Here is a 22758-nt window from a genome sequence, read left to right as displayed (position 1 = left end):
TAAGTATGAACTATTTTAAATCAAAGGTACAAAGGTACTGGATAAGGGCGTCTGCTAAGAAATAAATAATAATAATAATAATAATAATAAACAAAACAGTGGGTTTGCCACCTTCTTAAGCCTGCTGAGTATTTTATTACAACGCTATAGCGCCGGTACAGCGTCACCATGGCACCTAACACACTTCCTCATACTACCCCACTCCCATCCAATACGTGGTGCGGAGTGGAATCCCACGCCCATCACGCTACGGCACGTCCTGACGCAAACTCGCGTCGCCGCTCCCGCAGCCCAATGGAAGGAGGCTGAGTGTGCGAGCAAATCCGGAGGAAGATGGCGGCGCCCGTACTGAAAGTGTCCACCCCTCGGTGGGAAAGAATAGCCCGGCTTCTGGTTTGTATCTTGGGCATCCTCGTATCATTCTACGCCTACCATGTAGAAACGGAAAAGGAGAGGGATACGGGCTATCGGGCCATGTGCGACGTGAGCGACTCGGTCAGCTGCTCCAAAGTGTTCACCTCCAGGTAATGTACCATCGGCTGCGGTAGCACTGACCACACAGGGGAGGGAGTGAGATCGGGGTGTACAGTGAGCGGGCACGGCAAATAGGGAAGATTTGTCCTAATACAATATTCTTTCGCATTTGGGAGTTGGTCTGCTCAGCACCTAATGCTCCGATGATTCATCGATGCATCGATTTGATCCCGTCAGTGTGTCTGACCAGCTGGGACGTACGCAAGGAGGAGTGGACACCTCACTCGGTACGGGGGTGCAGAGTGCTGTAGCGGCTGAAGAAGCACAAAGACGGGGGCTGCTTATTGTTGTGAATTAAATTGGGTAGTTCTTGTTTAATACGTGGGTTTTAATTCTCAATAAGCCGGCACATGATTAGTTGATTCTTAATCACACAAAGCGATGGGGTGGACCAGTGTGATGTTGTCGTTATATTGTTGATTTATTTTTACCGACCCTGTGCTGTCTTAGCAAGATATGTAACTTGCATATCGTTTTATAGCAAGCTATTTGACTATTTTTTAACTGTTATTGCGTTTGTGATATTAACTGTAAGACAGTAGTCTCTGTTGTAGGAACACCTCCTAAGAGAACACACCGGCTTAGGGAACAACCTTGTCGTGAAACAGATTTTTCCCATTGTAAATGCTCCACCTAAAGAAACAAGAACTTCTATTGAAATAACACCTTTTTGGCACCGATAGCGATTCACTGCTGTTTTGTAACCCGATAACTCCTCATCGAACTCAAATTCAAATGGTTTATTCATTCTTTTTAAAATTGATTTGTCATCGCTGCTGGATTTTTTTAACGTGTGTAAGGCGGTGCTGTGTTGTAACCACTGTGTTAAAATTAATTCTCGTTTTCATAATTACTGCTGCATTTTTACCGTCATTTTGTTGATTTAGTTTGTCAGGTATTTTATGAATGTTAGTTTGTCGGTTACTTTATTATTATTATTATTATTATTATTATTATTATTATTATTATTATTATTATTGTTTATTAACAGACGCTTGACTAGCTATTTTCTTTGTCTGTTAATTTCATATGTTGTTGCACGTGCATAATGACAGAAGTAATGCATACGTTTGTATTTATTGATTCATATCGAGATTGGCCTTGACATATTGTGTGTTGTGTGGTCAACTCTGTCGTAGAGAATAATTAAGCTTGCTTCCCTACGGTTGTTCTCTTAGCCATAGGCTACTGCATTACATACACAACATCTAGAATTCTGCCTGTTATTTGACAGTACTGCCAAGTGTTCCAAAACCAGTTTAATCATCCCTTCAATCAATCGCCTTGTATTACTGCATGTGACCAAGTAACTCCCCATCTACCCAGAAATCATCATACAGCTCATTGAGATTTACACTCCCCACAACACTGATGGAAGTTTTTGCTTAACTTAAAGGTGTAGTGCCTGTACAGTTAACAATGTTTTTATATATTCAAAAACACATTTATAAGCCCATGTTAAAAATGTTTGCACTGTAAAGCGTTTCCTGTAAAACGCTGTCCCTTCCTACAAACAAGCCGCATGGAAAAAAGTTTTCCACCTGTTCGTTTAGTTTCCCTGAGTAACATCAGAGCTTGTAGATAGTCATATCTCTTTATGGAGGGGCATGCTTTGAAAGTGACTGTGAGATGATGCAGCTTAACCCTAATCCTTGATCACTAGCTGGCACGGTCTTGGCATGCAGAAATCGGAGTCTCTTGTGGCGGTATATTCCTGTACTAGGTGGCTTATTTGTGGTATATTCCTGTATTTGGCTGATAAAACCATTGCTAAAACAAAAATAGTGTCATGGGTAACTGAGATATGCAAAGTGATACCGCGGTGCTTAATGTACAAAAAAGTTAGAAAATGATTAAAATCCATACATAGATAAAATGGGTCAGTTATTGTAATATGTTATCTTGTGATAATAGATGGTCTAATTTTCTAATCTGGGCTATCCTATTTTCACCCCATGCTTAAGATCCTTTAGATTATTGAATGAATTGCTGATGGAAATATATCAAAGATGTGAAAATGGTCTTGTATTTAGGCCTATATCTGAACCTACTCTGATTTTTTATTGAAAACGTAAAGCGATGCAGTATTTAAAGTGTAGCTAACACGGTGCGTTAGCAAAATACTCAGACAAAAGACGCTGGCCATTGTCAATGGAGAAAGCTGCATGTTGAAGAAATGTAACTTCCTACCCAAATTGGCCTTGCTCAGCTTCCTGCAACCAGGAAGGAAATGTGTTGTTTCATGCAGCAGTACTGTTTGCATGCCCACGCTTTTGTTTGAACAAACAGGCAGAGCTGAGTTTATACCAACGATGAAAGTCAGCCTTAATAGTGTAGAGCCTCCAGTGCAGACTGGCATTGCAAACAAGTGCTTCTCGAGTCCTGATTTCAAGTCCCAGCTTTCCGTTGTCAGCATCACTGCATGTCTTGCAGATCCCATGTTTTCGGTTTTTGTGGATTTGGCGATGACTGGGTTCTCCCTTTCAGATTGTACTGTGATCACACCTTTTGAGGTGACAGCTATTTAATCGTTGCATTGTGTCAGGCTTTCTAGTTTGCTGCATCTTGCCCGGGTCCTCTCTGAAAATCCTTTCTCAGTGTCAGGGCCATTCCGTATGAAATGGGCACAATGAAGGTGTTTGAGTCATCATTATTGAGAGCAAAATCATTTTGATGAGTGGGTGCCCAATGTAGAGGAAACCAATCACAGCAAATTGCAAGTCCCATGACTCATGCTTTCCTGATTTCTTGTTGGGAAGGTATAAATAGAGTGTTCCCTCTTTATCAAGCAGCGCTCTTTATGATTGGAAAGGTTTTAAGATGGTATGCTTATGATGTCTGTTTGCACCATCAATGCTGCTGTGTTTGCATTCTCATTGTAAAGTGGATAACATTGCATAGTGTTATGATGTGGGTGCACTCTGCCTAACATTTAATGTATGTATTTTTGAATAAATTATAATCCCTATGGGATGTCTCTGGGGGTCAGTGATGAGTAGAACTATCCCTAGCCCATTTTCTTCCCGATGGGAGCACAAAGCCCAATGCAATCGTCCCTTGTGGCCCCCAGATAAGATCAGCAATGGGATTCAAAGCATGCCTCACTAGGGGTCCACAAGGCTTTTCAAAAGTGGTTGTTTATAAGGATTGCCCCTGGGCATTGTGTGGGTGACTGCTGCTGCACTGTGCCTATCAAGGGAAGGTTACAGCACATGTAGATTTATTGCAGTCAGCATGACTGTCCTTATTCCTGTTTGTCATTGAGGTAGAAAACCAACAGGTGGGATTTTAAAACAAAAACTATTTGGTAGCGATTTGAAACCCTGCCTGCTGCTGCAGTTACGTTGTTTTTAAGACACACATTTGTTGTATAACTTGTGCTGCATGGAAATCTTCTACTTGATAACTTCCTGTTGTGTAGGTCTGCATTATATAAACTAGTGCAGCAGGGTTGTAGGGTGCTGTGGGTTCAGGTATTAAGTTCTGGAGTTTAAATAATCCTATTATTAATTGTGAAACCTGCATGCCCTTGTGCTCTTACAAAATGCAGCTGTGGCCAAAAGATTTGCATCACCCCATAGAATTAGCTAATTTTGCTTCGTAAAGAAATGAAACCTGCTGAATAAACCTGCTAATGTTACGTTCACATATATACACCTCATCGTGTGATTGAAGGTGCAATGACTCCTCTATTCATAGGACTAACCTGTTCCTCTGAGTTATCTCCACAGATACACATACAGGATTGTTTTATTGCTACCAAGTGCTGATGTCCAGCTCAGAAATCTGCTTTTAATTTTGTTTCACTTTTATTTCCTACCCTGAGCTATTAGGTCATAATGTGCATAATCTGCACATTAAATCAAAGTTTCAAAGGAGATCGCTCACTATTTGGCTTTGTCAAACATCACTGCTGAACAAGATCCACTGGTGTGGTGCAAATGTCATGTTTATTGCAATTTTTGTTTGTTTTAAATTAACATTTTTTTATTTTTATTTTTATTATTTAGTTAGCCAATAATTTTTTTTGGGTTATTTTCTCCCCAATCTAGTAGTGTCAAATTAATTATTTTTGTTTTAGCTCAGCTCACCACTACCACCCCTGCGCTGACTCGGGAGGGCGAAGACGAACACACGCTGTCCTCCGCAGCGTGTTCCGTCAGCCGACCACTTTTTTTCACACTGCGGACTCGCCATGCAGCCACCCAGAGCTACAGCGTTGGAGGACAACACAGCCCTGGGCAGCTTACAGGCAAGCCCGCAGGCGCCCGGCTAGACCACAGGGGTTGCTGGTGCGCGGTGAGCCGAGGACACCCTGGCCGACCTAAGCCGCCCCCCCGGGCGGCGCTCGGCCAATTGTGTGCCACCCCCTGGGAGCTCCCGTCTTTGGTCAGCAAAGGAATAGCCTGGACTCCAGACTATAGGGTGCATCCTGCTCTCCACTCGAGTGCTTTTTACTGGCTGCGCCACTTGGGAGCCCCTTCTTTTTTTAATTCTGTTGTGAGATACACCCCACCTGTTTTGGGTCATGTGACCCTGCTACAATAACTGTACCCGTTTGCTTTCTTTCAGATGGGGTCGAGGATTTGGGGTGCTGGGCTCCATCTTTGGTAAAGCCAGTGCAATGAACCAGCCAAACAGTGTCTATGGGCTTGCATTTTATGTGTTTCAAATGTTACTGGGTAAGTACTGCAAAAGAAAAAAGGTGAGGCGACGCCCTATTTCAAAACTCCTTGGAATCTCCTCTCTGGTTTGCTTAGCGGCTCTCATTAACTGCTGTGCAGTAGATTTGGTTATTATTAGCTCAGTTGTGCTGGTGGGAGAGGGTAGAATAAGTCAGCCAATTTAACCACCAACCCGAATCATTTGAATACAGTGAAATACAATAATCCTCTCTAAAGCAGTTATTGCCCAGCCCTGTACTGTTTCACTCAGCGTAAGTGCGATTTACAGACAGAGCCATGCATTATCCAGACCGATTTAGCTACTGATATTTGTTTTTATACTGTAATAATTCTATAAGGAAGTTTACAAGGGAACGTTACGCAGTAAAGGTTTTTTTAAAGTACAGTTTTAGAATTTTGTTTGCTGCATCCATCTCGTTTTGGGATAGTATTTGTATGCAGTTTAGTTTCATGAGTAACAAGCTAAAAAGAATGCAAACCTGGGTGATTCCCTGGTGCTGTAAAATGCTCTAATAATCTGTGTGACTTCTTTCCTGGCAGGTTGTTTCCATGTTGTTGTTTTTTTCCAATACTGTCTTTTATTTAAAGTAGTTTACAAACCCTACATTAATAAATACATGTTTTTATTGCCACATTTTAACCTCCCTGTGTTTGATTTTCAAATACGCCCAATACAGCCTCATGCAAACTGAGAACCAGCCTTGTCATTAAAGGGTCAAATCTATTGTACTTCTGCATTTGAATAGACAGAAGTGGTGCAGTTAGCACAAAGAGCCTTTTGACTGCCAGGGTTTATGAATATCTCACTCAAATATATATTTAAATATATTTATCTATAGCTGGATAACCAAGTTTTACATTAACCACAATTCTGTGAAAAGTCTAGTAGTTACATACAGGAGAGAGGTGCTTTGCATGCTATGGTTGTCTTGGTGTATTTTGTACAGTAAGGTTTCAGAAGGGCGTGGGCACATTCCTTTAACTCTTAATCAAGCTCTACGTGTTCTGTGACATTGGAGCCAATATTTTCAACAGGGGTTTATGATATAACAACCTTGTGAGTCATGTAAAAAATATTTTACTACATGAAAGCGCCTACTGGCCCATAGCATGTTTTGTGTTATGCTGTTATCAAACAACATTTGGGGAGAGGATGATTATTCCTTTTTGTTTTGATTTCTAAATGTTTTTGATTATGGGGAATCTAAGTGAAGTAGACAGACATTTCAGACAGTGTCGCCTGCTGTGTGCATTTGATTTCATAACCTCCTTTTAGGCAAGCAGTTTTCAAGGGGTGAAGGAACCTCTGTCTGAAACAACATGTGCATTCTGATAAGGTAGACTGTACAGAAGGCTCAAGGGCAGTTCCTCAATTTCAGACCTGCATTTCAGACACTTTTAAAGACAGTCATTTGTATAATCATGAAGTGGCTTTGTACTTGGGAATAGTATGTCAGCTAACTAGTACTGTAATTCAGGTGGATCTCATTTGTCCCCCTTTCTTGATCAGGGAGAAATGCTCATAAAATCATCTGACTTACTCGGATGAACTGACTTTTTCATCCACGCTTTGATGGTATCAAAATATCTGTGATGTTTGAGGACTTGTGTAAAACAAATGTGTGTGTGCATCAGATCCTTATCAATACAACATAACACAACAGAAGCAGTCTTCCTCCTTGATTGTAACTCGGGGGGGAAAAAATAGTTATATTTGTACGGTGTCAGACGTACACATCTGAAATTGCTCGGTACAAATGTTAAAGTAGAATGCATTTTTAACAGAATTACATACAAGTGCTTATTAAACAGGAGAAATATTACACTACAGCAAGACCCTGTGTCAAGACCGATCATACTGAGAGGGGTTCTCTCCCTCCCCTAGTCTCGGTCTGTAGGCGAACTCTACAAAGAAAGAAAATCAGAATGGAAAAACAAAACCGTCCGGTGTTAATAAAAAGCTGGCTGGTTTCAATTTGAATAGAGCAGAAATTGATTTTATGTCATTCTGCAGTCTGTGCCTACAAAGAGAGGTTCCATTTAGGTCTTATTATTCTGCCTGACTTTTTCTTATTTCTAGAGAGCTGAAATGTGTTCATACCAGTTAATATGCTTGTCTCTTTCTCTTTCTCATGCAGGCTTGACAGTGAGTGCAATGGCAGCCCTTATCTTAATGACCACCTCCATTGTGTCAGTCCTGGGCTCCTTGTATCTGGGATACATACTGTACTTTGTCCTGAAGAACTTCTGCATTCTCTGCGTCACCACATACGTGCTGAACGTCATTCTCTTCATGCTCAACTACAAGCGACTGGTTTACTTGAACGAAGCCTGGAAGCAGCAGCTCAGCGTGAAGCAGGAGTAAATATGACCTCTGCACTTTGACTTGCCACGTGGAGAACTTGCTTCTCTTATGTTTATTCTGCAGTACAAAAATCAATACAAATCAGAGGGGATTCGAGAAATAGAATTACAAAGGAAGATATCAAAGTTAATTCTTTCTTTCTTTCTTTTTTTTTTTTTTTTTTTAACCCCAACGGACTGTCCTTTCTTTCCAATGGGTTATGAGCAGAGGATCTGAGCTCAGGACCGACAAGCTTTAACTGTACTTTGCATTGGACTCTGAGGAAAGCCCAAGCTTTCAAAATTGAACTTTTAAACCGTTTACTTGAAAAAGATACAAAAACCGGTTCCTGTTTTCCTGAGCTGTACTTACAAGAAAATAATTATGAAAAAAAAGCATGATTGCAAAGTTCCTGTACAGTTCACAAATTCCAAATACAGAGTTAAGAACTTTCTATGTTTACAATATGTTTTAAAAAGGACCACTAATAATTAGTAGGAGCTAACAGGTGGCTTATTAGTTTAGATCTGTCTGTTTTTCAGACAAGTTGGTATCCTTATGCATTGTGTAAATAGCTGCTCTTAAGTGTTTTAGAAGGTAGGAGGTCTTTATGTTTTAGTGTTTTCCAGAGTCTAAAACTGGACTGCACTGTTCCTAATCTGGCAGAATTGTAAAAGCTGTATTCCCAACTGTGTTAACGTGTTCCCTTCAGTCACCCATGGAAAAAAAAAATCTGTGCTGGGTGGACCTGGTAAAAAACAAAAAAACTTGCCTTTGTGAAGCCACAGGGTCAAATGGGACCCATGTGCGGCCACTTTAAAAGGAGTGAGTTCTTTTAAAAAGTGATGTTAAAATAGACACCTTTTTAAAGATGATTAATGCTTTCTTGAAACAGCAATAAGATAAACGATAGCTATTTAATAAGCCTAACACCAGTAATAGCCATCTAACTTTAAAATCTTGGGTCTAGGATATTCAGAATAGGGTTTGGAGCTTCTAAGAAGCCAGGTGAATTATAGTAGCATTTTGGCAATTTCTAGCGGCTGATCAGTTGTAGGACGGTGGTGTACTGTAGAACCTTGTGTTTTTTTTTTTTTAAGATTGTTGATAAAATGTGTATGATAAAGGACCAAGTTGGACAATTGTTCTGGCAATTAAATGATGTTATTGTTATTGTGCTAACCCTCTGGAGCCTAAGCCTGTGGACGCCTGTCTAAGTAGATTCTCCTAGTAAATCCTACACCCTTTTCTATGATTGCAATGCTGTGCCTGTTGATGATAATCACTTATCAGCAACGTCACACGCTCAATCACAATAATCATCCAAGTTAAGTCAAGTAGATATTTTGGCTAATGCCTCGAACAAGGGTGATTCACTACAAAATGAGGCCTAAGATTCGACAACAGGTGTTTTATGAATGGACATGATGGGTTATAACAAAAGACCTAGGATGGGGAATGAATGCATACTGTCTGCTGCACTTCAGTACTGCATATCTTCAAATAACAGCCATGGTATCCAGGAGCTGTTAAGGTTTTAATTTATTACATGTTTGAACTTTTAAAACGAAACTTAAAGAAATCGCTAGAAAGTTTAAACGTTGCCCTGTTTGGAATGTTTTTAATCAGTCTGGTTCTAGGAAATAAACAATAACAGCTCTTGAAAGAGTTGGTGTTTAAGAAGCAGGTAGATGTGACCGCAGCATGTATTCGTTTGTCACTGTTGTCAAAATCAGAAGACAAGCTATACGTGATCAAGATAACTTGATTGTTTTGGGGCATTTTAAGTTAAATATTTAAACATAGTTTTAATTATTATTATTTTTTACAGCTACAAGGATATTGGTGCCATAATTAATATTCAGTCCTATGGTAAGGCGTCTAATATTTCTCATGGCTGTTTTTAACTGGTTAAACGGTTTAGCAAAATTTCAATTGTATAACACTTAGCTAATGAGGGAGTTGTGCAAAACTTTCTGAGAGAACAAACAGACTGCTTCAGTTTGCTTGAAGCAATACAATAAGTTATTTTTTTTTTTCTTTCTTTCAAACTTGACTAATTCCTATACATTCTGTAGAGCTGTGCTGCATATGGGGGTCTGTTTTCACACCATCCCTCTAGTCTAAACCACAAGCCGTTGGTGCCATTAATATAGAACCTCTATCTGACAATTAAAGAGAGCTGGTGGCAGCTACGGCCTGAATACCATATAGCAAAGAAACAAGCACTTGTTTAGCCAAGATGGTTATGGTCTGGTAACCCAGGCTTTGTCTTGCCTCCTTTGTGTCGTCGTTTGTTTTTCAGACTTGATTTTGGGGGGGAACCCCACATATACCCTCCCCTCAAGTTTGATGGAAGTAGTGCTCTCCCTATTCTCTTCCCATCTGACCCCACATAGTCTCCTTCGTGCATCCTGGAGCGTGTGTGCAAGGCTTGGGGGAAGCCCTGTTGCCTCTTCCATAACAAGAGAACAGAGCGGTGCAGCAGGAAAAAGTTGGCTTCACCCAGGTGAAAATAAAAGGTGGAAAACCATGGACCTGTGAGAGAGCTCTGTGTTGTTAAAGCATTATTACACCCGTTCCCATTGCAGCCCAAGGTAGAAACTGCATTCTAATCATGTCTGGGTTATTAATCTCTTGTCTGCAGTACCAGCAACCGGTTTTCAGAAACTGGCTTGTGTCTATTGTATGCTGTTCATGAACAATCATGAATCAATTCCTATAGCATTTAACCCCAGTAATGCCTGACACCAGTTCTATATTCTTATTATTACTATTGTTAGGGTGTCAGTGTTGTGTCAGCGTATTGTTGTATGTTTTGTACATTCAAATTGTCCAATTGGATCATCCCGGCAGAAAAGTGGACCAATAAATTCAGCCCAGGGCACAGCTCGTGTTAAATGTCTGTATCTTATACTACATCGTCAACGTTTTTATTGAAAGAAAACAAAAACCTGTTAATCAAGCCCTAGAACGTAAACCTGACTATTAAATGTGACTACGAAAGTGCCTTCTGTTGAGCACTAGGCCTTCAATAGGCCAGTCCTCCATTTTATTAAACAATAAAACGCAACTGGTTATTTCTTGAATAGGTCTGAAGTTGCGATGTGAAGTAAACAGCCTGCAGATCTCCTGTCTTGCTGTTGTAACAGTTAAAGGTTTGGCATCTTGTGTAGTCTTTGTATACAGAATGTTGTTTTTTTCTTTCAATAAGGACATTTTCTGAATTATTACTGGTATGCCTTTATTTTAAATATCCTAACTTATTTTTTTTGGGGTGTTTTTGCACGCTCTGAAAACCAAGTTTTTACACTGATTTGTGTTTTATTTATACAGTATGTTTTTTTTTTTTTTTTTTGTTTTTTTGTGTTTTGTTTCCAGAAGCTTTTATTTTGTCCATACGATAATATATTTGAAGTATTATGCCCTTTTTTTTGTGCAGAGAATGTTGACACTACTTGGAATGTGGCGCATGAAAATGAATATCCATAAAAAATTGAGGTTTGGGGCAGAAAATGACAATACCCAGAGTCCTTTGGGAGAACTGCCTTTTAAAAGGTTGTTTCTGTATTATTTGCCAAATAGAAGTCCGACAAATAACTATGCTGTATTCCTATATAAAAGTGTTACATGAAGGTAGAACAACTATGGATTCAGCTGTTAGATCCTGTATATGAGCAGTGTTGAGGGTGATAATAGCACCACAGAGCATTTGAAGCATGTCTTTCATTGTCATTGTGCACAGTGGAACAGCTAGCATTAAAACATTCAGTTTTAGCTGAGAATGTGTAGTCCTTCTGTAAGTCTGCTGTTTGTCTTCTTAGTCCTGTCAGTGTAGAGTGCTGTTGAAGCTTGTCCAGTCCTGTAGAGAATGCCATAGAGACACTGTGTAAGTTCATAAAGACACGGGTGACCTCAGCCATTTCTTCCTGAGCTTTGAAGAACCACTTTTGAGAATTGTACTTTACGCACATTCCTGTGACCCTGTTCACTGTCCTTGTCTCCGCAAGATTAAACAAAATTAAAAAATCGCCTGAATTATGTTTGTAGATGAGTTGCCAAATTCTTTAAATGTGATTCTTTAGTTGAATTTCATGTAACTGGTCCCTAATTTGGTCTCCGTATACTAAATCTTGAATTGTACACGGTTTATTATCACTATGCTAGCTTGTGAATCTGGAATTGCTTTTTATTTTGGGGGGGGGGGGGTTATGGGGTGGTGAAGCTCTGGGGGATCCTTGTTTGGGTTGAAGGTGCCTCGTGTGTGTGTGTGTGTGTGTGTTTTTATTTTATTATTGCTTAGTGATGTTATGTGAATGCTGTAAATCCTGTATTTATTTTAAGTGTCTATGTAGTGGGCTGGGAGAGAAGTCTCAGTGATGATCTGTAACGTTCAGTGTGCTGTGCTCCAGTGTCATACTCCTGCTAGTCTGGGCATGTAAGCAAAAAATAAATAAAACAACCAGCCTTGTCTTCAGGCTGTCTTTCATTTGGGAGGTAAAATACTGACCTGAAATACGAATCAAGAGTTACCAGGAGGTAAGGAACTAAGGAGTTTCTAAAACTGTGGAGCGAACACCCCTTTCTTGCTTCTTCCATCATTGCAAAGCTGTACGCACTGCAATTAGTCCTGGCTCATTAATGAACTGGGAGACTGCACCTGGTGCTTTCCTGCCGAAATAAAAAATAGCAGTGTTTTCGTCAGGCTTTATTTAAATGCAATATGACAAAACATTAGGGGAAGCCCCACGGCCAATTAATGGCTCAAGACATGTGGATATGAAAAAATCGAAACGGTTGTCTATTCTATTTAAAAAGAGGCTGTTCGGTATACAAAGCATGATCTGACTAGAGTGTGTGTTTGTGAGATATTAGCACAGCTTGTAGCCCAGGAGTACATAAGGTACTGAGGATGAAAGCACCCCACCCCCCGTCACAGGCAACATTTCAATATGATTTTGCTCAATGGCAAAAACAAAACATGTAAATATGTATGAATGTGTATTCGTTGCACATAACTTTTTGGTATTAAATAAATGTAGAAATTACCTGTGGCGACTGGTCTTTATTGCAAAACATGTGATATTTTACCCTATTCTAGGAAGCCTTGAAATTCACACACAACATAATTAGCCTGCTCTACCAGTGTGTTCACGTTTGCGTGTTATCGCACACTGCCAGGTTCCTGGTCCCATTCCAACAAGCAAAGTTTGTTTTCCTTGCACTCAGCTATTTTCATAACCTGTGTATCTTATTTGTACAGTACAAACACAGATAGTGAGAGCCTCACTTACACCTACATGTTGAACCACGTATTACTGTTTCAAACCCAGCCTGTTCAGGTGAGGCTCATGCAGAGAACAGTCTTACAGACTGGTTCACAGATGCATGGCCATACATTTGAATAGAAATATCAGCATTGTTTATCTTTAATACACATTTTAATGATGCCTTTGAGTCTTCAAGAACACTTGTCAGAAACATCAGTATTCTTTATTAAAAATGTTACAGAAGGTCTTACAAACCTGTTGACTAGAAAAGTAACAATCATACACGATTTAAATGTTGGATATATTACAATATCATTTTTTTTTATTTTATTTTTACTGCTAATAATTTTGAAAAATATCCCAAAAAATTCTAAACATCAGAAGAAAAAAAAATAAATAAATTCAGCGCTTCTGTAAAAAATAACAAAAAAAAAAAACATTTTTTTTCAGCTCTTCTGTGGGGGAAAAAAAATAATATATACATTTTTATATATGTTTTGGCAGCACAAATGTTCAACTGTATAAAGGGCTCAGTTAGGAGCCTGTAATAAATTACAGATGAGGTCATTTCTAGCAGCTTAAACAATCTAGCACACATGTTTTACAAAAAAACTGTGACACTGTAATCTCCAAGTAAAAAACTGGTTATTTTACAATGTATTTTAAAAGATGTTGTATCTGGGCTTCAGATCAGAAGCAGTAAGGCACAGAGTACACTGCTGAGATGTGAAGTGAAAGTCTGGCCAGGGGCTCATCTCTAGGGATATCTGGCTGCAAGGGGAAGTCTCCTTGTTTCATTCGCTAGTTTCCAGTATCGATCTCTCAGGATGAAGGCTCCTGTCTTGGGCTGCCTCTGGCGGCTAAAGATTCCCTTTTTGTTCCCAACAACGCGAGTTGTGCCTGCAAATAAAAATATTTATTAAATATATACAGAACTCACCCCCCTCTGTGCAATCCCAGTACAGAACAGCAGCTGAGCCCCACTGCACCCTGGGTAACGAAGCAGTGTTACCCCAGGTAGTTCACCTTGCATGTACAGCTGTGGTCAAAAGTTTTGCATCACCAACAAATTTAAGGATTCAGACATTAATAAAAAAAAAAAAATGTGAACATAATTTATATCTTTTATTTAACATCATGTAAATCAAAGAAACTACAAAATGGTACCACAAAAAAGTTTACCGGAAGCCATAATAGTAATTTCCATGTCACATTTTTCAGTTTTTCATGAAGTACATGGAAAACTACAAAGCGGTACGTAATTCAGTATGTTAACGTAACATTATGCAGCAGGTTTCATTCGACTTTGTGAAGCTAAATGAATTAATTCTATAAGGTGATGCAGCACTGTGGCAGTCTGGCTCGCAGTGGTGACGTCACGGACCAGGAAGTAGAAACCAAAACAATGGATGGGCGGTTGAAGCTGAGTGCAATGGCACTCAGCGTATTTATTAATAAACAAAACAAAAGATTTAAACAAAACACAAAACAAAAAGGCACGAGGGCCAAACGAATAAACAAGCAAACAAGTAAGTGCCGTGCTGGATACTCCAGCACGTTTTAGCAATTGTTTTTTTTAAATGTTGCTCGCTCTCTCCGCTCCCCGTACTCTCCTCTGTACACTCAACCCCGAGTGCAGAGAGCTGCAGGTTTATATACTCTGGCCGAGGGATTGACTAGTTGTTAATTATCTCATTATCCCTCGGCCAGAGTCTGCACGCGTTTGGTAAGGATGCATGACTGTCAGCTACTTAAATAATCAGTAGCTGATCAGCCATGCATCCTCACAGGGTTTTTAAATATAATAAAAGACGCAGCGCTTTTATCCGCGCCGCAAACAAAAATACAAATAATAATACATAGAGGCGGGACACTCCGCCACACGCACTTTTGGCGATAGCTGTACAGTAAGCGCTTGCCTCCCTGGCGTGTTCCACAGCCAGGCAATGCCTTCTCATCAGGGTTCAATTGCAAATGCAGGGTTCTAATAGATACTTACTCTGAGCGGTCATGAAATCAGCAAAGTTCCATATAAGTTCTCCTACGACATATTCTTTTCTTTTCCGATCAAAGACGGCGTGGTATTCTTGCAGCACAATTTTCTGATACTCTTCAGTGAACATCATGGGAGGATCCTACAGAAAGCAATTAGGCGTCACAGCACTAGAACTGCTCCAGCAAGAGACAGATTGCAGGCCTGCAACGGCAGTGCCAAGCCTGTGCTGTGGGTGACCGTTCCTAATATTAGCATTGTATAAAAATATTCAATACCCCAGAAATGAGCACCAGATAAGAGTATAAGCTCAATAGGTGTTTTGTAAAAATGTATCCTTTGGCAAGCTGGACTGTTTGATTTCCTGATAATGTAAGAGTGCACAGACGTCTAGACTATAGAAGAACGCATTCCGCATACTAATCAAGGAGCTAGCTGTAACAAACTCCACCCTTGCACTGAATTTAACAGGCAGTGGCAGAGGCTGCAAGAACAAGCGGTTACTCACGCTGTGTAACCCCGGGACGACATCAGCCCCGTACTCGCTCTGAATGATCGGCTTCTGGTACTTCTTGTACCAATCCTCAAACTGAGTGTTCAGCTGGATCTGAATGACCTCCAGGTGTCCCGAGTCGTGGTACCAAGAGAAGTAGCTGTTCACACAAATCACATCTACATACGGGGCCTGCGAAGCAGCAAACAGCCAAGCATTACTTAACAGAGCCAGGCACCACAATACAAAAGCAATGCCGATTTATACCGATTAACTTACAGTGCTCTTGCCAAGTAATAACTCCCACTGGGGGTTGTTTTCAAAACGTGGCAAGTGAGCTTTCAGCAATTTGTAAGAAATAATAACACACTAAGACCTGTAAAAGTACCTGTAGCTCTGCTGCACAGAAACACCATCTCTGTACCAGGGCAGCTCAAATACCACCTCAGACCTGCAGGTTTGCTTACAGTATTGCTTTAATCTGTTCCTGAATAAACTCTTTCGATTGAAATCCCCTGAAGACTGGCATGTTATTTTTAAGAAAATTAACCTTACAAATTGTACTCAATTTTTTTTTAAAGTTTAAAATGTGCTTTATTTTTGAAAAATGGAAACGCAGGTCTACAAGATTTGGAAATATCCCCCTCAGTGTGCAAAAGAGCCTGTTAACACTGAGCAGAGGGAACACAGATTAACTGTATTGGGATCACACACTCCATGCACCAGGGGGTGTGGGTGCAAGACATAAGCAGCACTGTACTGATACTTACACCTTTGTCTCGATTAAAGTTGCTGTTCGACACAAAGGTCACAGGCCGGGTGGGATCCAGAGACTTGGTGTGGGTTATCACAGACCTGCAAAATCAAACACTGCACAGTTACTCATTTACACAATGAGCTGGGGAGACTGCAGCCTAGATCACTTTTACCATACAGTCCTAGCCTCCTAGAGAGGTTTCAGATTGCATTTGGCTATAATCCGATAAAACTTTTCAGGTACTGTGCAGTTATCACACAATTAAAAGGTCCCTCTGTGTGTTTCAAAGAATCTACACCCTGAATCTACGGCTTGCAACATTCTCAGAAAACGGTACTTTAAAATGGCCCAAGAACATCCAAAATAACTAACTTCAATGTTTTAGGGCCATATTGATAAAGATAACACTGTTACCCAACAAGGACTTTTTTCAACTGTGCTGTTTGTACCTGGTTATGGAACATTAGCAGTTTTATTTTTCTTTCACAAATAATGGTGACTTTGTGTCTGCAGCGTCAAATCAGTTAAAGAGCAAAAGAAACAAAATGCAAACCCGGTCTGTCCTCACTTGAAGTAGTAATCAGCAGGGGCCAGCTCCGCGTTGGGCTCGTTCGCAACGGACCACATCACGACTGAGGGGCGGTTCTTGTCCCGTCTAACAAGCTCCTCCATCACAATCAAATGGTGGGCGAGAGACTCGTTCCCGAAACTCCGGCTGACAGATACAGCAACAGAAGCTCAGTGTCTTATCCATGAAGCTAACATGGAGGGTTCTGGCAGTGTGCTTGAATGTCAAGCTGCTTCCTGGCTTGTTTATTATCTAAGATATATTGCCAATTTTCAATAGCTTGGCAAGCCACAACGAATACACGATTTTAAAACAACACAAAAGCTACTGCAGTTTTATTATGGACTATTGAGGTCAGTGGACTAATGCAGTTACACTTCCGGAGGGTTTAGCTAGATTGGCCCGGTTAGCCACCACACAACTGGCATTATTATTATTAGTTTATTTAGCAGACACCTTTATCCAAGGCGCCTTACAGAGACTAGGGTGTGTGAACTATGCATCAGCTGCAGAGTCACTTACAACTACGTCTCACCCGAAAGACGGAGCACAAGGAGGTTAAGTGACTTGCACAGGGTCACACAATGAGTCAGTGGCTGAGGTGGGATTTGAACCGGGGACCTCCTGGTTACAAGCCCTTTTCTTTAACCACTGGACCACACAGCCTGGACACTTAACTGCTTCTTGAGACATGCTTGCCAAAGGGCAATGGGGGTTAAGCTCATCCTGCTGCTGTTGTGCTGGCCCTACTCTGTGGAATAAACTAACAGGCAGACTCACATGTCCTTGATGCCCACTCCAGGACACTCGTCAATGACCACAATCCCAAGCCGGTCGCACATGTCCAGAATCTCCTCTGCGTACGGGTAATGGCTGGTGCGGAAGGAGTTGGCTCCCAGCCACTGCAGAAGGTTGAAGTCCTTCACAATCAACGGCCAGTCAAGACCTTTCCCTCTGATCTGTTTAAAAGGAGAAACCATCCCATTTACTAACTCTTTATACGATACTGAAAGTGATCAGAAGTGGAATACCTGCTTTGCTGAAACTGCAGCACAGGGTCCATTGTGAAAGCTAGACACACAAGCCACATGTCATCTTTAACCTGGCTTTGCGGTTTGCAAGACTTGGTCTAGTGCCTCACGAAGCGCCTACTCTATTTCCTCTTAGCCCCTTATAAAGAGGCTGTCGATTCTACGATGTAGAAACAGGGTTGACGTGAGTGTTTGTTCTTTGCATTGCCTTTTCCACTTACATCTGAATCTTCATGCTTGTTGACTCCATGGAAATAGAAAGGCTTGCTGTTGATGAGAAACTGATGGCTCGTGACCCGGACTGTGCGGATTCCTACAGGCACTGTGTAAAAGTCCTCATACTGAGAGCTGCCACTTTTAGCAGTCATATGCACCTGAAAAACAAAGCAAAAACCAACACCGTGCTGTAACTAAACAAGTGTCTTGTAATCAAACATATGGAAAGGACATAACAATAGGAGGCTTGGTGGTCCAGTGGTTAAAGAAAAGGGCTTGATACGAGGAGGTTCCTGGTTCTAACCCCAGCTGAGCCACTGACTCACTGTGTGTGACCCTGAGCAAGTCGCTTAACCTCCTTGTGCTCCGTCCTTTGGATGAGACGTAAAACCGAGGTCCTATTGCAAGTGACTCTGCAGCAGCAGTTGTTGATGCATAGCTCACCCCCTAGTCTCTGGATAAAAGCGTCTGCTAAATGACTAATTAATAATGAAATGTGAGAAATATATCAGTCGTAAAAGTAACGTACCTCCAGGGAGTACAAATATCCAGGGTTTTCGTGCATCAGGTAGGGCCACCAAAGATTCACATCAACGACTTTAAGCATTCCAGCAGGTCCACTGGCTGTTGCCACAACGCTACCCTCTTTATCAGACAAAGCCACCATCACGGAAGGGTTTGAGCTTCCCTTGATAGACACCACGTAGTTCACCACTCCTACAACATAAAGCAGGCGTTAGAGGTCACGAGCCCTTTGTATTGGGAATGCCTGTGGAAAAAATAACACAACTCACAGCAGTGTCAGTGGCCCCTGAATTCATCCCTGTAAATATCACCTGCTTTATATCGAATTTGTTGCTAACCTTCATTTGTTTTTAACTCTAGAGCACCCAGCACATTGTCAAGCTGAAGGCCTCTTCTGGTAGCATATTAGAACAGAGAATTACATCCTGCAACATTAGAAGTACATTCTATGATCATTATAATGTTTATTTCTGACTAACACACTAAAAGGGTTTTGGATTTTACTAATTAGACAAATAAATTCCCCCAAATCATAAGCAGTGTCCTTTGGTGCCCATTTGTAATTTGTGTATGATTTTATCGACTGGCTGTTCAAGCAATTTAGCAAAATAATGGCAAACTCACCAGGGATTGTGGAGAACCTTTTCTGAGTTGCATGTGTCCTTGAACATTGTATCAACAAAACACATCTCTGTATTAAAAAAGCATATCATTGTGGTTGCTTTTATGATACGCTTTTCATTTACCACACTGTTCCCATCCCTGTCAGATTCAGAGCCATGCTCAGCCCACTACGGTAGTTACATCATCATGAAAATATGTCGTTTTTTTTATCTGTATTTGGCAGGTTACGATTGCCAATGGGCAAAACCGATGCCATGTTCGAAACAGCACTGTGCATTCGATCACTGAGATATTGGAATCTGCTCAACCAGAAGAAAGAAGTTGCATTCTGCTTGCAGTATGGGGAGTGATAATATAACCCACTTTGCTGCATCCTACCAGTAGGGTGCTCTGTCCTGCCACTTGGTCCTTTGGATGCTCCATCATTAAACAGGGGATCAGAAGACTTTGTAAATCAACAAAGTAAATCAATTACATAACAAAAAATGTATGCTTGTTGCCCTGTATCCTTATCTAAAAATAAACACTTTGAACAAATAAAAAAGGCAGGGGCTTAAGTTAGCGTGCTGTGTCACCTCTAACCCAGAACATCACTTACCTGTACTGTCTGCAAAGTCTGTTGTAACTGTGATGTCATCTATGTATGCTTTGGGTGTAGTGTACAGAAGGACTGGCCGGTGAAGTCCAGCATAGTTAAAGAAGTCAAAGTTTGTATTCTGAACAAAGTATCCCGCGGGGTACCTGTACAGATAAAACATTTTAAATTCGAGACCACACAGAAGCAGATCTGCCTGGACTTAAGGGTGCCCAGTCTACCGTCCCTATCACTGACCCCTTGTACTGTGCTGAAGAGTGTGGTAGTTTAATGATGCGTTCTCCGAGGTGGAGAATAATAAGGGGGTCAACGAAATACCTTTCAAACTCAGCTAACACACCAGTGCATTAACCTACTGTATGTAATCTCCCTACCCCTGAAAATAAACTTCAAGACCTTGAGACCTCAACATCCAAAAACTTACTTTGTCTCATCGCTCATGTACTGAATGCTCCCCGGAGGCAGCGTGTGCAGGCTCAGGGTGTTGTTCACTGCTATGGTGATGCGACAGGGCTGGCTTGGGTTGCTCTGAACCAGCCGGGTAATGTCAGCTTCAAAAGGGAGGTGCCCACCTTCGTGCTGTGTAACCTGAGCTCCGTTTACCCACTGCAAATAAACAAGTAAGAGATACCTGACTTGAGGTGGCATTAATTACAGCTGTAGCTACTGCCAGTTCACTAAACATGAACTATCCATCTACATGTGCAATTACAGTTTAACTTTCAATACTGGTCTAGGAAATAGGCTACCATGGGTTTTTGTATTTTATTTATTTCAGCAGAAAGGTTTTTCCTGCTTGATAAAGCGAAATGAGGAAAGAAACATTTTCCATGTAACTTCTTAATAGTGCGGATGTAGCTTGAGTAAACAGCAGGCCACTCCAGGCACAACTTAGCCATTTAAAAAATATATACGTTTCTATAAGACGCTAAAACTATACTATCAGTTAGCTTACGGTAGTCTTTTTGTACTTGGTGCTGAAAAAATAAGCATAACTACATTTTTAAGGCTGAAATTCAACACAACACAAACAACATATATCAAGTTACGCCTTATACAGTGTTGGTAAAGTAGACTATAAAACAGACCCCAGTACCTTTGTAACGATTTGAAATTGAACCATACTCACAGCAATGGAGTTATAGTGAGCGCTGCCAACGCGCAGAACCACGCGCTGTCCTGAATCAACGGCCGTCCAGCGCTGAGGAACCCACACCTCCTTCTCATACCACACCCAGCCAATGAAATCCCGCAGTCTGGGGTCCTGGGTGATGTCATTGAAACTGGCAGGGACAGGCATGTCAATCACAGGGCCACTCTGGGGGAACAGGGAGAGTCAATACGACATTCTACATGATCTCCCCTTACCAACCACATTCCCAGCAGTATTATGTTGACACAGGAATGCATATGTTGATGGTTGGTCTGTCTGCATGATGTACTGCTGTACCCATTTAACAATGGGATGCCTTTGTATTTACAGAAGCTGAGACAGCTGTGGCATGAACCCTTAGGCTGGATTTGGGTCCAAAATGTGTGAGTGGTGTGGGGCAAAACAAATTCACAGAGATGACCTGTAAAAACACTTTCCAATCACTAATAAAGTGTTACTGTCAATTTGCTATCGACAAAGAATACTAATCCTTTATGGACTATTTCTTTGCAAAGCGATTTGGAACCTTTTTACCAAGCTTACATACTCCACCGTAATCCCGCCTATGCTCCAACCATACAATACTGTGTATGCAGCTTTGCCACTGACGTTCAAAATCAAGTTTCAAAAAGCACTTCCAGGCAACGGTCTTCCAAACGCAGTTACACTTTTACTACAGTATTCTTGTATTGAAACAAAACGAGGGCATTTCCTCTGTAAAGCAATATGCTATTTAGCCTTTCTAGAAAGTATGCTGAAAAACCTGACCGAGCCGACCGCATTTTTTTTTTTTTTTTTGCTGACTCAACAAGGGAAGAGACATTGCACAGAAGAGTTGCTGTTATGTTGCAACTTTGAAATGAACGGTGCGGTTACTTACTTAATAAAACATAACGATAACATATAACGTTAACATTGTTTTTTCTTATGCAACTTAAAAGTCATTGCTATGTATGTAGTATTTCTTTATTTTACCTCGGAAAGTCTTCTTGTGAACCACCGCTGTTCGAACCCCGTGTTCCTGGTTTTTGAAAAATCTGCCCGAAACATCCACACTCCGTTCAGCTCCTTGATCTCTCTAGAGCGGGACTCCTTCGGAGTTAACATCCCTCCCTCCAACGCCAGGCAGGAGCTCCATAGCAGAGAGAAGAAAATAATCTTCCAGGCTCTACCCATCTTCCTATCACCCTGCATGCCCACATAGGAAAAGCTACCTCCACTGGTAACGTGATTCAGTGGCGAATTGTAAAATCATATGACCGCCAGTCACATGATAGGAAATGGAGCGCACTGCCACATTCGCAATGGTTCCCACATCTTCCAAAGAAGACATGTATACAACTTATATTGTATCTTCTTTTTTGTGCATATATATATATATATATATATATATATATATATATATATATATATATATATATATATATATATATATATAATGCTGTCAGCAGTGCTACGGAAAAACAAAAATCCTTGGCGATTTTGCAAGCTTGACATGAGAATTGATACACGTCTGTGATTATTATTATTATTATTATTATTATTATTATTATTATTATTATTATTATTATTTACTGTGGCAGAGTGATTTGTGAATTGTATGTAAAAATTATTTTGTACACCATATTAAGTTCAATTACAATTAACGACCACCAGGAGGCAGCAGAGACCAATACAGTACTTTTTATGGTCCCCCAGGAGCTACATCTGTTAATGTTCCGTAAGAACACCGTTTTTAATAAGGATGGAGGTCTGTCTCCCTTGATGTTTTCTCAGGTCATCCAAATTAGTTTGGTTTTGTTCCGGATTGGCCCTTAAGAACATAGATATAGTAGATGTATGAAATATTTGATTTCAGGTTAAATAATTTTTCATATTGGAAAACACTAGCAGAGGTGTGTATATAACAGAATATGATGGGAAATGGTATAGACAAGTCGAATACATGCAGTAAAATGTCGGATAAATGC

The 22758-nt window shown here is 40.7% G+C and overlaps 2 protein-coding genes across 2 annotated transcripts; one reads left to right on the top strand and one right to left on the bottom strand.

Annotated features, from left to right (window-relative positions):
* The first annotated feature begins 209 nt into the window (after positions 1-209).
* Positions 210-12611, top strand: LOC117429891 (vitamin K epoxide reductase complex subunit 1-like protein 1). The gene is made up of 3 exons (XM_034902934.2): positions 210-524; positions 5107-5216; positions 7358-12611. The coding sequence occupies exons 1-3, from the start codon at positions 334-336 to the stop codon at positions 7582-7584; spliced, it is 528 nt and encodes a 175-aa protein (XP_034758825.1). The 5' UTR covers positions 210-333; the 3' UTR covers positions 7585-12611.
* Positions 12612-13029: 418 nt separating this feature from the next.
* Positions 13030-22089, bottom strand: LOC117430604 (beta-glucuronidase-like). Its single transcript, XM_034050839.3, has 12 exons — positions 21764-22089; positions 20765-20953; positions 20060-20241; positions 19639-19781; positions 18421-18608; positions 17897-18049; positions 17425-17603; positions 16645-16791; positions 16090-16174; positions 15335-15511; positions 14833-14968; positions 13030-13733 (listed from the first exon to the last, which is right to left on the bottom strand). Exons 1-12 carry the CDS (start codon positions 21980-21982, stop codon positions 13591-13593), a joined length of 1941 nt encoding a protein of 646 aa, XP_033906730.2. The 5' UTR covers positions 21983-22089; the 3' UTR covers positions 13030-13590.
* Positions 22090-22758: the final 669 nt, after the last annotated feature.

This window comes from Acipenser ruthenus, chromosome 26 (genome assembly GCF_902713425.1).
Source record: "Acipenser ruthenus chromosome 26, fAciRut3.2 maternal haplotype, whole genome shotgun sequence".
In the NCBI taxonomy this organism is placed as follows: Eukaryota; Metazoa; Chordata; class Actinopteri; order Acipenseriformes; family Acipenseridae; genus Acipenser; species Acipenser ruthenus.
The sequence above is the reverse complement of the archived record's forward strand: the minus strand, read 5'-3'. Positions and strand labels throughout refer to the sequence as shown.

Excerpts from the sequence above, each read along its gene's own strand:
- LOC117429891 (XM_034902934.2), top strand. The coding sequence starts at position 334 with ATGGCGGCGCCCGTACTGAAAGTGTCCACCCCTCGGTGGGAAAGAATA. Across the intron at positions 525-5,106 it reads TCCAAAGTGTTCACCTCCAG|ATGGGGTCGAGGATTTGGGG; the intron begins GTAATGTACCAT and ends GCTTTCTTTCAG. Across the intron at positions 5,217-7,357 it reads TGTGTTTCAAATGTTACTGG|GCTTGACAGTGAGTGCAATG; the intron begins GTAAGTACTGCA and ends TTTCTCATGCAG.
- LOC117430604 (XM_034050839.3), bottom strand. The coding sequence starts at position 21,982 with ATGCAGGGTGATAGGAAGATGGGTAGAGCCTGGAAGATTATTTTCTTC. Across the intron at positions 20,954-21,763 it reads TCACAAGAAGACTTTCCGAG|AGTGGCCCTGTGATTGACAT; the intron begins GTAAAATAAAGA and ends CTGTTCCCCCAG. Across the intron at positions 18,050-18,420 it reads GATATTTGTACTCCCTGGAG|GTGCATATGACTGCTAAAAG; the intron begins GTACGTTACTTT and ends TTTGTTTTTCAG.